The sequence below is a fragment of the Silene latifolia genome, chromosome 1, assembly GCF_048544455.1.
Source record: "Silene latifolia isolate original U9 population chromosome 1, ASM4854445v1, whole genome shotgun sequence".
Classification (NCBI taxonomy): domain Eukaryota; kingdom Viridiplantae; phylum Streptophyta; class Magnoliopsida; order Caryophyllales; family Caryophyllaceae; genus Silene; species Silene latifolia.
Window position 1 is genome coordinate 179,060,819 of NC_133526.1, and position 15,704 is coordinate 179,076,522.

The following is a 15,704-nucleotide window of genomic DNA, read 5'->3' on the forward strand; positions in this document are numbered from 1 at the left end:
CCTTTAAAACGAACTTTCACTACATATATTCTTATCCTACACGACTCATAACCATCTCCCTCCATAATTCCTTACACATCTCAAGTTGCCACTATCCACATCCTTCCTTTCAATATTTTCATTCTCACGTTCCTTAGACTTATATCATCCCTTGCGCACATTCACTTACTTTTTTGTTTTCAACACACAAACATATCACTCATCTCATCTCACCAAAACATGCTCCATGCCTCAATAAGCCTTATCAATCTTCCTTTTCTTTTTCCACTGTCTATCACAACCACATATAACTCATGTCCTCCCCACCGAACTTATACTCACCATAGGAGCCACTCCTTACATTATAAGATTGGGTAACTTACGCATCAGGACAAACACATACGTAAAACAATGCATAAAGAAGCAAAAGAACACCTTTGAATTAAACATAATAGGCAACGAAGTCAAAGGATAAGCATGTGACCAAAAACAGGGGTCACTAGATCGAGTACAGGTCACTCGATCGAGTAGGTGAAGGTCAGAGACACGTATAAAAAATTAACAGGGCTACTCGATCGAGTAAGGGTTACTCGATCGAATAACAAGAGGTGCACTCGATCGAGTGGATCGAGTGAAGGCCACTCGATCGAGTACCCTATGCATTTCTCAGCACTGTCCAATTTTCGTAAAACGGTCATATCTCACTCATTTCTTGGTCATTTGGGGCGTGTGACCTATCGTTAGAATCGTAACAGAACAAGATATCACTTCCAATTGGAATCACATCAAAATAATATATACATCTCAAGTTACAACAGTTTAAAGGCAAGCTCTTTATAATCGAAAAACACAACTACTTGATTCTTTATTCCAACCAACTTAAACAACAACAAAGGAAACAAAAACAACTCAATACTCCTAAAATCAGTATTTATAATCACTTGTTACTATCTACAAAAGCCAAGCAATAATACCCATCATGATCATATGGTATTCAACTTACCAATCATGTAATACTCGCATGTTTTTATTCTATCACTTTACGTAAACAAAATCACAAATATATGACATCAAGTCCCCTATTCACATGTTTCTAGCAAAACAACATTATAAAATCACTTCCATCATACGACATGCTTAATCACAAATCATATTATCATGCAACGATTATTCATCTTTTTCCACAAATTCATCCATCATACCACATATTCATCCACCACATTCGCTCAACATATCCATCCATCATATCCATCAAACTTATTCACCCAACATATGCGTAAGAACAAAATAAACACATAGCGATCCCCATGACACCCCATAGTGACCGGTTCAAAATTGTAGGGCGAGTTCGCCATTTTAGGACGTCTCCTAAGTCTTTGCATTAGCTCCTACAACTCCTAACCGGGTTCATTTTATTTTGACTCCCTATGTTCATTAGGTTCATTGGTTACAGGTTCAATGGTTACAAGTTTCAAGATCGTCGCTCTGGTACCAAGACCACTCAGATATAGGAACGTCACCATCTCGGTTACCCGAGGCAATGATAATCATAAGACGATGAAGAAACATAATTTAAAAGTAAAATACGGTTTAAGTGATTACATGTTTCAAACCCAAAACTGTTAACTGAAATACAACCAATCCAAAACTGTCTATTAATAAAACTGAGCAACTAAAGGACAACGTCTGACACAGCGGAAGACTCTTCTAAATGCCAAGTGATGACTCATCCTAGCTAACCCATATGCATCATATCAAACCTGCTCAACAACTGCTCACCATCCCCGAATGGATCATCACAGTTTTATAAAACAAACAACGGGGTCAGTACTAATTACATGCACGTTACAAATCAAAATGAAGCGAATGCCAAACAGCTCAATCAACACAACTGTTCCGGGTGTAATTCCAGAGCAAGTATTGTTACCACCCGTGGCTTGTAGAATGATGTCTTGAGTTGAATCCCTCCTGTCTTTATCGTTCCACTCGGCCTCTCCTGCAACAATGAACGAACGGAGGGCTTGGCTTTGTGCCAAGCGTACTCACTCCGACGCTCAAGTCAGTAAACTTAGAGGGATAAGTTGTTGTTACTTGGCTAAGGATGTATTGTAGAGAGATAAGAAAGATATTACCAGATGAATAGTGATTCTTAGGTTAATTTGTGGATCCTTTCCTCAATGAAGGTTGAGGAGTATTTATAGACTTTCACCTTTTGTCACGTAGTGGCCAAGTGGCCAAGTGGCTAGCAGGTGGAAAGACCGTTCTACCCTCGGCCGATGGACCCATGGCAGGCCGGCCGAGGGTCTTGGATATGAGTACGCGGATATGTGTCCCGTGGTGGTTGCCGGCCGAGACCCAGTGATGTGAGCCGATGGGTTGCATCGGCTAGACTGTCTAAGTCGTTGACTTCGCTGGGATATCCTTGACCTTGCTCAATATGTTGACTTGGTCAGCGGTGCAGAATATGCCCCATCAATTTGCCCCCAGCGTAGTCTATGCCGTGGTATGGGCTCCGATGTATGCTGAGCGTATATTCTGCGAAAGTAATTTCTGAAACTTTTTCTGTATCGGCTTCTTCTACCTCGGCCTGGTTCTTATTAGGCCGTACCATATATATCCCCCCTCCGCATGGATGTGTAAAGGGCATCCGATGTGGAAGAGAAAGTGACGCTGGCCGAGACCAGGGTTGAGAGTGCCGGTTGTTTTTGATTGCCCCCGGGCCGGTGCTCCCTACCTTGGTTGATCACGTGGCCGGCGGAGAACAGATACCTAGGAATTTGTTGAGGAAGATGAATAGGCAGAGATATGAAGGGGCGTGTTGAAGACGCTTGATCACTGTTGCATTGATTGACGTTTGACTGTTGCGACGATTGACTTTCCATGGTTTCATGTCCGACACGTGTCGTGTTTTCTTTGATTGGTTTGGCGCTTCATGGGTCATTCTCACGATTGGTCCTTCTTCATGGGTTTTTCCCTATAAATAGGGCAGTTATTCCGTGAAATTAGCCACCAATTTCATTCTCTCCAAAATTTTCTTCTCTCTAAACTTTCAAGGGCTTCTTTGTCTTCTAATTTTCAGAGTTGTCACTCCGGCGAGTGTTTTTTCTTCAAGGTAAACGAACAAATTTCCTCACTTCTTATTTTGTTAAGTAATCATTGCTATCATGTCTTCTGCTGACGCCGGGACTAGCACTTCTGCGCCGGGGGGTTCCCCGTCGCGTCTTGATGAGGAGGAGAAGCCAGACGCCATCCTGATAATGTCTGGGGGCCCTAGGTCTCCTTCTCCTGAAGTTGATCCTCAAATTTTGGAGGAATGGGAGGATGACGATGATGTCGATGATGACGTAGACGATTTTGGTGATGATGCTGAAAGGGCTCGTCCTAATGAGGGGAGGGAAGATGCGTTATGGATCACGGCGCGCTGTAAGGTCCGCCTTGACCGTGCTTGGACCCATAAGTTCGCCAGCTGTTCCGGCGAGAAATTTTTCGAGGGCCATTTTTCCTTTGGCAGGGGATACAAAATTGTTATCCCTGAGGAGGGTCAGGCCGTCTGTTGCCCTCCACCGGGCTACACCGGCGTATACATGCGGCACTTGGAGTACGGGCTCCGGTTTCCGCTGAATGAGTACGTTATGGCCATCATTAGGGCCATGAACGTTGTTGTTGCCCAACTGCACCCGTTGGCTATGAGGACCATAGTAGGCTTTGTCTGGCTTTGTCTCTTCAAGGGAGAGGCCCCAACGGTGAATTTATTTCGCCGGCTTCATCATCTCCGCCATCAATCTCGGCGCGTCGGATGGTACGAGTGTGCAAACGGAACAGGGTTATGTCTCTGTTGACAAACTTACTTCTTGCAAGGACTGGAAAGATCGGTGGGTGTATGTTAAGGTGCCGGATGACTATCCGCTGCCCCGCTCCTTTCAGCACCAAGTTAATTTGCGGTGTGAGACTAAAGCGGAGCACGACAGATGGGTTACCCGGAAAAAGCTCAAGATGGATGCCGGCAAGGTCCCTCTTAAGGAGGATGAGAAGCTGGCGATGAGGCTCTTTGAGGCGGACAAGAGTGGGGTGCCGAAAAGATGGATTCCCCAACGCGAGATCATCCTCCGGGATGAGCCGCTCTGCCATGTCGGCCTCATACCGGCCCTAGCACAGGGTGAGTGGGGTCGGTGTGAGGCCCATCACCGCTCTCAATGTTCCTGTTTCTCGAACTTCGATTTATTTCTTCTACTTAACTCTTGCTTTGTTTCCTTCGCAGACCACTTTGGACCGGACTTGTCTGAGGATATCCTCCGGAGAATGGGGCTGCACAAAGATAAAACCGTTGCTAACTTGCATCCCAAGGCTCTAACCCATGACCGCAGGATGTCGCCGAATGATCTCATGGATCAGCAGCTGAAAATCTTGAATGTGGTGGAGGCCCAGGCGAAGGTTGTTAGTAACATGCCGCGCCACACGCGAAAAACAAAGTCTTCGGCGGTGACGGCGTCGACATCAGTTCCACCCCCCATCCCCCCTGCTCGGAAGAAGACGGTGGAGATCGTTGATATTACCAATGGGGAGGACTCCGATGAGGAGGGGTCTCCCCTTGTCCGCAAGAGAAAGGAGATAGCCTCTACCGCTGCCGTTGCTTCTGCTGCTGGCGAGGAAATGCGTCCTTCGGCGAAGAAGGCCAAGCATGGTACTGATCTATCCTGTGGCTCAGATTTAGCCGGTTCATTAGGCGCTGCCGATGACAGGTTCTCTGGCATGTCTATGCATGTTGATACTGATGCTTTCGTTAAATTTTGAAGATCAGCCGCTGTCGGCCGTCGCTCTTAATGAGCAGCAAGTGGAGGAGAAACCCGCGCAGGCTGGTGATCATAACGTCACCATTGACTCTTCATCCCAGAAGGCTTCCCCCTCCCGACTGCAGGCTGGTGATCGAAACTTCACCACTGACTCTTCATCCCGAAGGCTTCCCCCTCCCATTGCAGTGGTGATCGAAACGTCACCACTGACCCTTCATCCCAGAAGGCTTCCCCCTCCCAGCTTGTAGCGGAAAGCGCGAGGTTGATCGAGGAGCTGGCGAGATGGAACGAGCCGACCGGTGCTCGTATTATAGAGCAGGAGAAGGCCGTGGCTCAGTCCGCTCTTGAGCTTAATGCCACTAAGAAGGTGGCCGTGAAGGCGAAGCTGGATCTCCTCAATGAGCAGAGGCTTAGGGGAGATGCTGAGAAAGCGCTCTTGGCTGAGAGAAAATTCAGGGAGGACGCTGAAAAGGAGGTCCTTGCTGAGAGAGCCAAGGCCGAGGCTGCTGCGGCCGAAGTTGCAAAGTCTCTTTGGAGAAGTGTGACCTTGTTCGAGGCACGCCGACCTTTATTTCGATAGAGAGGATCGAATTTAGGGGCATGCATCGATCCGGGGAAGGTGATTGGAGCAAGGAGGCCATTATTAGACAAAAGGAGGAGGACATTGAGATGCTCCAAACCGTCATGCTCCCTAACATGTGCACCGATTAGGGATCCGGCCGAAGAAGCCGCCAGGGAAGTGATTGGGGAGCTCTTCCCACTTGATGGTTCCTTTCCGTGGGGCAAATTTGACGAGCTGTTCGACGACAAGCTCGAAGCTAAGGAGAAGGCCGTGGCAGAGAAGGCCAAGGAGGCGGTGAGGGTGAAGATAGAGGAAGAGGCGGCCGCGGAGAATGCGACCCTTCCGAGAAGGCTAAGGCGACGGAGGAAGCCGAGAGGGCAAGGGGCCCGAGGCTGCCGAGGCTAAGGCCGAGGCTGCTGAAGCCGAGGCCGCCGAGAAACCGCCAGGGTTGCCCATCGAAGAAGATCTTTTGCTCTGCTCGCGATGGCAAGCAGCAACAGGCATAGGGAGGCGGGCGGTTGTCACCAGGCTCACCCGGCGTTTCGGATAGCTTCAGCTGTTCGGGAGCCAATTATTAAGCCCTTCCTCCCTGCCATCTTTTGGCGCTCCAAATGACATATTTGTAACTTCTCTCTTTTCTTTTCCCTGTATTTTGTACAACTTTGGTAGGTTGTGTTTTGGCTTATCCCTATGGGGACGTCCGTCGCCCGTATTCTCCTCGCTTGTAACTTGTCAATCATTTTTAATAAGAGTTCGTTTCTTCTGCCTCCGGCTTGGCCGAGGTCTTTTCCTCATTTCTTTTTCTTGTGCTAATAGTTGAGCGTCTCAACTGTACTTAGCGTTTTTACTTTGCCTCTGGCTTGGCCGAGGTCTTTTCTCGTCTTCGTCCGAGTTGTCTTCTTACGTTATTAATTGAGCGTCACTTTTATTTCCGCCTCGGCTTGGCCGAGGCAGTTTAGAGTGCGTATCTCAATTGTGTAACGCTTCCAAGGCATTTTGATCGCCTCAGCGAGTATCAACTGCGCTGGTCGTGACCGTCGTGGTGTCTGCTTCCTGAGGGTGATTCCCGCTCTTGTCGGTGTGACAGTGTGAGCCGGCGTCTGCTTGCCGATAGAGACTGCCGCTCTTGTCGATGTGACAGTGTGAGCCGGCGTCTTCTTCCTCTTAATGACTGCCGTGGCGTCTACCACTTGGAGTGACTGCGACGGCGTCAAACCTCTTGGGGTCGCTGTGGCGTCTACTACTTGGGGTGGCTGCGACGGCGCGCTTCTTTATGGAGACTACCGCTCTTGTCGGTGTGACAGTGTGAGCGGCGTCTGCTTGCCGATAGAGGCTGCCGCTCTTGTCGATGTGACGAGTGTGAGAGCGTCTTCTTCCTCTTAATAGCTGCCGTGGCGTCTACTACTTGAGTGGCTGCGACGGCGTCAAACCTCTTGGGGTGACTGCCGTGACGTCTACTACTTGGGGTGACTGCGACGGCGCCTGCTTCTTTATAGAGACTACCGCTCTTGTCGATGTGACAGTGTGAGCCGGCGTCTTCTTCCTCTTAATGACTGCCGTGGCGTCTACTACTTGGAGTGACTGCGACGGCGTCAAACCTCTTGGGGTGACTGCCGTGACGTCTACTACTTGGGGTGACTGCGACGGCGCCTGCTTCTTTATAGAGACTACCGCTCTTGTCGGTGTGACAGTGTGAGCCGGCGTCTTCTTCCTCTTAATGATGCGTGGCGTCTACCACTTGGAGTGACTGCGACGGCGTCAAACCTCTTGGGGTGACTGCCGTGGCGTCTACTACTTGGGGTGACTGCGACGGCGCCTGCTTCTTTATGGAGACTGCCGCTCTTGTCGGTGTGACAGTGTGAGCCGGCGTCTGCTTGCCGATAGAGACTGCCGCTCTTGTCGATGTGACAGTGTGAACCGGCGTCTTCTTCCTCTTAATGACTGCCGTGGCGTCTACCACTTGGAGTGACTGCGACGGCGTCAAACCTCTTGGGGTGACTGCCGTGGCGTCTACTACTTGGGGTGACTGCGACGGCGCCTGCTTCTTTATGGAGACTACCGCTCTTGTCGGTGTGACAGTGTGAGCCGGCGTCTTCTTCCTCTTAATGACTGCCGTGGCGTCTACCACTTGGAGTGACTGCGACGGCGTCAAACCTCTTGGGGTGACTGCCGTGGCGTCTACTACTTGGGGTGACTGCGACGGCGCCGCTTCTTTATGGAGACTACCGCTCTTGTCGGTGTGACGAGTGTGAGCGGCGTCTTCTTCCTCTTAATGATCGCCGTGGCGTCTACCACTTGGAGGACTGCGACGGCGTCAAACCTCTTGGGGTGATCGCCGTGGCGTCTACTACTTGGGGTGACTGCGACGGCGCACGCTTCTCTATGGAGACTACCGCTCTTGTCGGTGTGACGTGTGTGGTGAGCGCTGCTCTTTATTCTTTGGTGACTTATGGGGGAAAATGGATACTTTGATGGAAGACTTGGACGATTTTTCATTAGGTATAAACATGCGTTGGGGTGCCCACAGCTATCTTAGACACCTCCGCCGCTATACAAAGTTTTCCCGAGATTACCAGCGTTCTAATGGCTCATCAAAGGCACACCTTCCCAGTCAGCCGCTAGTTGCATCCATGAGGTCGTCCTCCTGTTGTAAGGATGGACTTTTTCCTTTTTCTGACTTCTTTGCCACTTTGAGGGATTGCATGTTACATCCTCTGGCAGCTATCTGGACGTTGACCACGTCGTCCTTCTCGTCCTTGGAGACGAGCTTATGCGCTTCCCCCCGGTCCGAGACATACATCAGTGTTAGGGCCCGGATGGACATCACTGCGTCGGCCTCGCTCAGAGTGACTCGGCCTATGAGAACGTTGTAGGCGGACGAACCGTCGATGACCACGAACTCAGCTAGGACATTCTTAGCCGCGTTCCCTTCGCCGAACATCATCGGTAGTCTGATTGACCCCAGTGGTACCAGGCCGGCCCCAGAGAAGCTGTACAGTGGATTGGTGCAGGGGCTTAAGTCCTTGGCTTTCAGACCGAGGCTGAGGAAGCACTCTCTGAACATGATGTTCGTGTAGGCGCTGTGTCAATCGGCACCTCTTGACCAAGTGGTTGGATATGTCCAAATTGACTACAAGTGGGTCGTTGTGAGGAGCGATGACTCCCTCGTAGTCCTTCCTTCCAATAGTCATATCGGGGATGTTGGAAGCGGGGATCGTTGTTTTGGGCACAAAGTTGATGGCCTGATATAGCTCGTTCGGGTGCCGTTTGTGCCCATGAGCGGACCCTCCGTTCTCGTTGCCCCGATGACAACATGGATCACTCCTATCCGTTCAAAGACGGATTTCTTATCTGAACGCGGCGTCGGTCTTTTGGCCTTTGGCAACGTACTTGCCGAGGCTCCCCTTCCGGATCAGCTCTTCAATGGCATTCTTGGATGCGGCGAGTTGTCGATGAGGTGACCGGTGTGGCGTGGTACTCACGATCGGCTCGTGTCACCGTCTCCCTTCGGCTTGGGGGCCTTTCCCGCCGGCCCTCGTTCTTGCTCGGGCGAAGACCTCGCGGCCGATACGACCGTGGGGGTGCGATCTTTGTACCGATCCGGTAATACGTTCCCGAACTCCCCGCGCGCCGCCGAACTCATTTCTGGCGGACTTGTCGACCGTGACCTATTATTGTCGCGGCGTCTTTCACCAGATCGTGACCGATTATTGTCACGGCGTCCTTCATCCGGGTTGTCCTCCCGGCGGCTCTTCCTTTCTGAGGGTTTGGCCTCGCTAGGACCTACCCAGGTTTTGTGATAGTCCTCCACTTTAATGGCTTGATCAGCCAATTTCCTGGCGGCGTCCAAGGTCAAGCCGCCGCTTTTGATGAGCTCGTTTTTTAGGTCTCCCCTTGGGAGGCCTTTCATCATCCGCGAAAGGTCGCCAGTTCATTGTTCGCTCACGAATTTGTTGAACCTTGGCGTCGAACCTCTTCACATAACTTCGGAGAGACTCGCCTCCCTCCTGTCTGATAGTCAGGAGGTCCGATGTCTCCACGGCCCTCCTCTTGTTGCAGGAATACTGGGCTAGGAATGTGTCCTTTAGGTCGGCGTAACAAAGATATACCGACCCGTCGGGTAGCCCCTTGTACCAACTCGTGCCATCCCATGCGGTGTCGTTGGGAAGATACGGCACCAAACCTCATCGGGTTGCTCCCATGCGACATGTGAGACTCGTAAGCCTCGATGTGGTCGGTTGGGTCGCCTTCTCCTTTGTATGCTATAGGTGGTAACCGACTTAATTGGCACTGGACTTCTAGGACGTGGCGAGGAGCTGTCGACCACATGTCGAACGACACGCGGCGATCGCTCCTCGCATTCCTAGTCCGGCTTCTCTCCTCGTAGCGAGAAGGACTTCTCCTCCGACTCTGGTGAGTCGGGCTTCTTCTCCAACTCTGACGAGTTGGGCTTCTTTCGCTCCTCCGGGGTGTGCCTCGTTTGTGCCGCGGCGACGCTGTCTTCTCACGAGTGCGAGAAGGACTTAGGTCTACCACGACCACTTTGGGCTCCTCCGGTGTCTTGACAGTGGTCGCTTCTCCTAATGCTCCGTTCAAGTTTCTTGGGGTCACATTTTGGGCCCTGGTCTCCTGGACGGTTTCCGCCGCTCTTGTCGGCGTGACAATGTGAGCCGGCGTACTCCCAATTAGGTCCAGGAGCATCTTGATTTCTTTGCGTCAACCACATGTCCCATGATGGTGACCTGGTCGGCGGCGAGCGGAGTGTACGGTATTATTGGCATCCGTACTCCGGTTGAATCACTTGGCCGGCGGAGGGTTGCACAACTCCAGATTTGTGGACGGTATCATCTTGGTAGAATTCGGTTTCGTCAGTCACGAATACCTCTTGTTGTTTCGACATCTTCTTAGCTTTTGGGGGTGGGTTTTTTGTGTATATTTTTTTTTGTTTGGGAATGAATGTGACTAGCTTCTAGTGTCTATCCCCACAGACGGCGCCAATTGTTCCGGGTGTAATTTCAGAGCAAGTATTGTTACCACCCGTGGCTTGTAGAATGATGTCTTGAGTTGAATCCCTTCTGTCTTTATCGTTCCACTCGGCCTCTCCTGCAACAATGAACGAACTGAGGGCTTGGCTTTGTGCCAAGCGTACTCACTCCGACGCTCAAGTCAGTAAACTTAGAGGGATAAGTTGTTGTTACTTGGCTAAGGATGTATTGTAGAGAGATAAGGAAGATATTACCAGATGAATAGTGATTCTTAGGTTAATTTGTTGATCCTTTCCTCAATGAAGGTTGAGGAGTATTTATAGACTTTCACCTTTTGTCACGTAGTGGCCAAGTGGCCAAGTGGCTAGCAGGTGGAAAGACCGTTCTACCCTCGGCCGATGGACCCATGGCAGGCCGGCCGAGGGTCTTGGATATGAGTACGCGGATATGTGTCCCGCTGGTGGTTGCGGCCGAGACCCGATGATGAGCCGATGGGTTGCATCGGCTAGACTGTCTAAGTCGTTGACTTCGCTGTGGATATCCTTGACCTTGCTCAATATGTTGACTTGGTCAGCGGTGCAGAATATGCCCCATCAACAACAATCCCCAGTCTCCATCATAAATCTCCACACAACTGACTACACACTAAAGTGTGTAGTCCTGCTAGAGTACCCATCGCAACAGGTACTCCACACCACCAGTAGGGGACCGCAGCCGTACCCACCAAATCCCTGCTCACCAACCACTGAGCGAATAACCCAAGTTTCCTTAATGTGCACATCCCTCCTGTAGCGGGTTCCACAGGAGGCGAACCAAGGGCGTGAAGACACTCCCGCAAGTGACTCCACTCAGCCAGGAACGCGCCCCGAAGATCACAGACAGTTATACAACAACAATCAACAATATAACCAACAACCGTCACAATCACCAGCAGTATACTTAATCAACAATCACAATGCAACCACCACACACATCATGTAATTAATACTGAGTAGGGAAAACCCTACTTGGAAAGCAATCACCAAGATTGTCACAAGCAGGTAATCACAATCGTTCTTCAATGAAATCATCTCATATAAACACAAAATCATACAATCAAAATCTAACATTAACCAACTCCCCAAAACCCCCAAATTACCCAATTAGGGTTTTAAACAAACTCAACGAATCACTATAAAAATTATACCAGAATCTGACCCTTGACGCGACGAACTCAACGGTTTAAAGAACAAGACAATCCGACGATCCTAGCCCTTGGGATTTGTTAACAACGCGAAGAAGGAGAACAACGTAACTCTTTTTCTCTCTTGAAATGTTTTAGAAAAGTGAAAACTGATTAAGAAAGGTGACAGAATCCTTTTATACCAATCACGCGTTATTAACAAAACCCGGCTAAAATAACCCGTAAAAGTAACTTACTCGATCGAGTAAGTAACTTACTCGATCGAGTGACCCTTACTCGATCAAGTGCCACACTTACTTGATCGAGTACCCATCAGACAGAACACTGTTTCGTAAAACAACCTACTTACTCGACAGAGTAAGCCTCACTCGATCGAGTACCCATAAACATAGAAAACCGTAGTATTACAACTCCGATCCCAATCTTTGCGATTAGATAGAATAGTATCTTGATGCCAGGTAGAAATGCCAACATGGATGGCAGAATGGAAGCAGGAGCATCTTCCTTTTTTTTACAAGGGCGTCAAATGCATTTATGAAAGCACTGGGAGAGGTATAATGGAGATTGAAATGGATTGAATGAGGAAGATGTATAATGGAGAGAGAATACTTGAGTATATAAAACATAAATAAGGTTAGTTTCATCATAAAATTAGATTTTTAAACTGAAGATCTGAATTTTGACGGAAAATGTCGCCTGAAGGTGTAAATGAGTGTAATTTTTGACCTGAGAATATTTTATAAGAGTAAATTATTAAAAAGTCTTCAAAAGGAAGTAATTATTAACTATTGTAAATCCCCGTGCTATAGCACGGTATTTTTTTGTTTTGTTGTATAAAGAGACATTCTCATTAAATTAATTGCATAAATTAACTATGCCATTAATGTTATAATGTAGTAATATAATCTTAGTAAGAGGTAAAAAATAAAAGTTTATTTATTTTTGTCTTAAATTATTTTTATATTACTTTACTATAAAAATTAACTCTATAATGTTATATCATTGCATGAAACTAATTTATGACATTAAATTACAATTAAGTGATTTAAAAATGTAATCTAATTAAAACACATATAAACCTTATAATAAAACAGGTAAAAATAGTATACCACGCACTTAAAAAGACGCTTTACAAATAAGTAGACTAATATATTTTTTTTAATTAAAAAAATACATTAGAATTGTTACGTCCTTTAAAATATACACCACATTTAGAGTGTAACTGACGAAGGATAATATAAGAAACAAATTTACGTAATTTTAAGGTGTAATTGATGACAATAATTATGTTAAAGCCTGGATAAGAAGTAGGTTTGCGTAATTTTAGAGTCTAACTGATAAAGAATAATATTTATAGAAATGAAAATAATTGCATAATAAATTATGAATTTTAATGAAAAAGTCATAAATATGAATTTTAATTAAAAGACTAGAGTTTAATTATAAGAATATATTAATTGAAAAAAAAAATGAAAAAAAAATTTACTTCTTACCTTATTTAGCTAGATGCTTTTGGAGGGAAAACTAAGAGAATTTTTATTCTCTTAGTAATAGGGGGATTTACTCTAAAAAAAACTGGATGTATTTTGCATTTTTAGCTTGGACAACCTTAAAAATGTTAGCGTCAACGTGAAAGGTCAACTATTTGAGAGAAGACATAAAGGATAAGTAGTAACTAGTATAGTGGATATGTTGAGCACTCACATACCTTGAAGTGGTCAACCGGATCAACCCGATGTTAATCAAACTGAGTGACCCGATTGTAATTTCATTACTGCCGCTCAAAAATATGTAAAATAAAACTAGAGTAAAATCATCATCATAGGTCAAACAACAACAATATTACCAAGTGTCTTAATGAGTTCTGCAAATTACGGGGTAAGATTGCAAGGGTGTTCTAAACTCGTACCCTTGTACATTAACAGTATAACAAGGTTGCTTATGGATAACCCAACATGAAAATTAAATCTAGGAATCCATTCAAGGTCTGATATTTTACAATAGAAAGAAGAGAAATCATTATTGACCCATTTTGCTTATTTCATCGTAATCTAGAACCAAAGTGTAATATCGATTGGTCAACTAACGAAAATCAACAAACTTATCAACAACTAAGGAGTAAAAAGATAGCAGAGATCCAACATTTTACCAACACAAGACGATGCTACCAGAGCTACAGTCTATCATCTTACAACCTCTGACCACTCTGCCTTTCATTCTGTTTGTGATCTTCCTCTATAGATGTCTTTACTCGAAACCCGATGGCAGGAAAAACCTGCCGCCATCTCCACCAAAACTGCCAATTATAGGCAACCTTCATCAGCTAGGAACTCACCCACATCGCTTTCTACAATCCCTGTCCAAGAAACATGGTGAGCTCATGTTAATCCACATCGGTAGCGCACCAGCGCTGGTCGTGTCGTCTCCAAGGGCAGTCCATGAGGTACTGATCGCAAATGATATAACATTTGCGAACAGACCCATTTCGAAAAAAGGCAGGACACTTCTGTATAATGGCAGGGATGTTGCAGCTGCACCGTACGGCGAGTACTGGAGGCAGATGAGGAGTGTGTGTGTGTTCCACCTCTTGAGCAACACGATGGTACGCTCTTTTCAAAGAGTTAGGGAGGAAGAAACAAGTCTTATGATCGAAAAGATATACGACAATGGATCATTACCGGTGAATTTAAGCGAGATGTTGATGAATTTAACTAATGATATAGTATGCCGGGTGGCGTTTGGGAGGAAGTATAGGGAGAAAGAACACGGTATTAATTTTAATAAGCTGATTAAGGATTATATGAAGGTGTTGGGAGAGTTTAATGTTGGTGATTTTATTAGTTGGTTAGCTTGGATTGATAAAGTCAATGGGTTGGATGCTAAGGTTGGTAGGATTGCGACGGAGTTTGATCAGTTCCTCGAAAAGATAGTTGCAGAACACGAGGAGAGGCGAGATGAGGGCAGAAACTGTGATGATGGAGGAAATGATGAAGTGAAGGACTTTGTGGATGTTTTGCTTGATCTTCAGAAGGATGCTAGTAAAGTTCGCTTCGCTATGGATAGAGATAGCATCAAAGCTCTGATTCTGGTAAGATATTTATATCAAAGTAGTTTTATTCCTTGAACATATTTTATCCTTCCCAATAATAATAGTAAATCGAGTTTAAAAAGGTAAACAAATGATTAGGACAGAGGAAGTACCTGATAGTCTGATTAATATCATCAGTTTTGTTATGTCGGATGCAGGATATGTTTACGGGTGGGACTGATACCACTTCCACGTTAGTCGAATGGGCAATTTCAGAACTTTTAAGGCATCCGAAAATAATGCAAGACCTACAAGAGGAGATCAGAAAAGTTACAGCAGGAAAAAATAAAGTAGACGAAGAAGATTTGGAGAAGATGAAGTACTTGAAAGCGGTGATCAAGGAGACTCTCCGGTTACATCCATCAGCTCCTTTGTTGGCAGCTCGGCTATCCAGCCGAGATGCCAAAATATTTGGGTATGACATTCCTGCTGGCACAGCTGTAGTCACCAACGCGTGGGCTATTCATAGAGACCCGGCTAACTGGAATGAACCCGAGAGCTTCAATCCAGACAGGTTTATGAACTCTAATATAGATTTCAGAGGGCAGGACTTCCAGTTTATTCCATTTGGAGCCGGAAGAAGAATATGCCCCGGAATAGTGTTTGCCATCGTAAATAGTGAACTCGTACTAGCAAGCCTCATGCATAAGTTCGACTGGAGGTTACCAGATGGAGCAGACAGTCAGACTTTGGATATGTCTGAATGCTTTGGGCTCACTATGAGCAGGAAGACTCCTCTTCTTGCTGTTGCAGTAGCTCCAAACTGTAATTAAGCACTTTGTATGTTGTATAATCCAGTTTAGTAGACAATCAGACGAACAATATTATCTCATAAGTTTTGTTCTGGTTGTATTATAATGTTGACAACTTTACTCATAGTGTTGGGTTAATTCTCCCCAAATTCCAATATAGTGTTTGGCCGGATAAATCAGTTTGATTTTGATCGGGTTACAGTTTCAGTTCAATTTTGATCGGTTTAGTATGGTTAGCCACTTAATCGTTTGTGCTATATTGAGTCGGGTCAATATCAGGTGAAGTTCATGTTAGAATTTTCATGAGTTGGGAGTAAAAAAATTGATTTAACATTCCTTTTATTTTTTTATTTAAGAGTAATGAT

At 46.4% G+C, this 15,704-nt stretch overlaps 1 protein-coding gene across 1 annotated transcript; it reads left to right on the plus strand.

Annotated features, from left to right (window-relative positions):
- Positions 1-13,574: 13,574 nt before the first annotated feature.
- Positions 13,575-15,515, plus strand: LOC141613262 (norfluorocurarine oxidase-like). Its single transcript, XM_074432014.1, has 2 exons — positions 13,575-14,587; positions 14,746-15,515. Exons 1-2 carry the CDS (start codon positions 13,661-13,663, stop codon positions 15,358-15,360), a joined length of 1,542 nt encoding a protein of 513 aa, XP_074288115.1. The 5' UTR covers positions 13,575-13,660; the 3' UTR covers positions 15,361-15,515.
- The last annotated feature ends 189 nt before the right edge of the window (positions 15,516-15,704 follow it).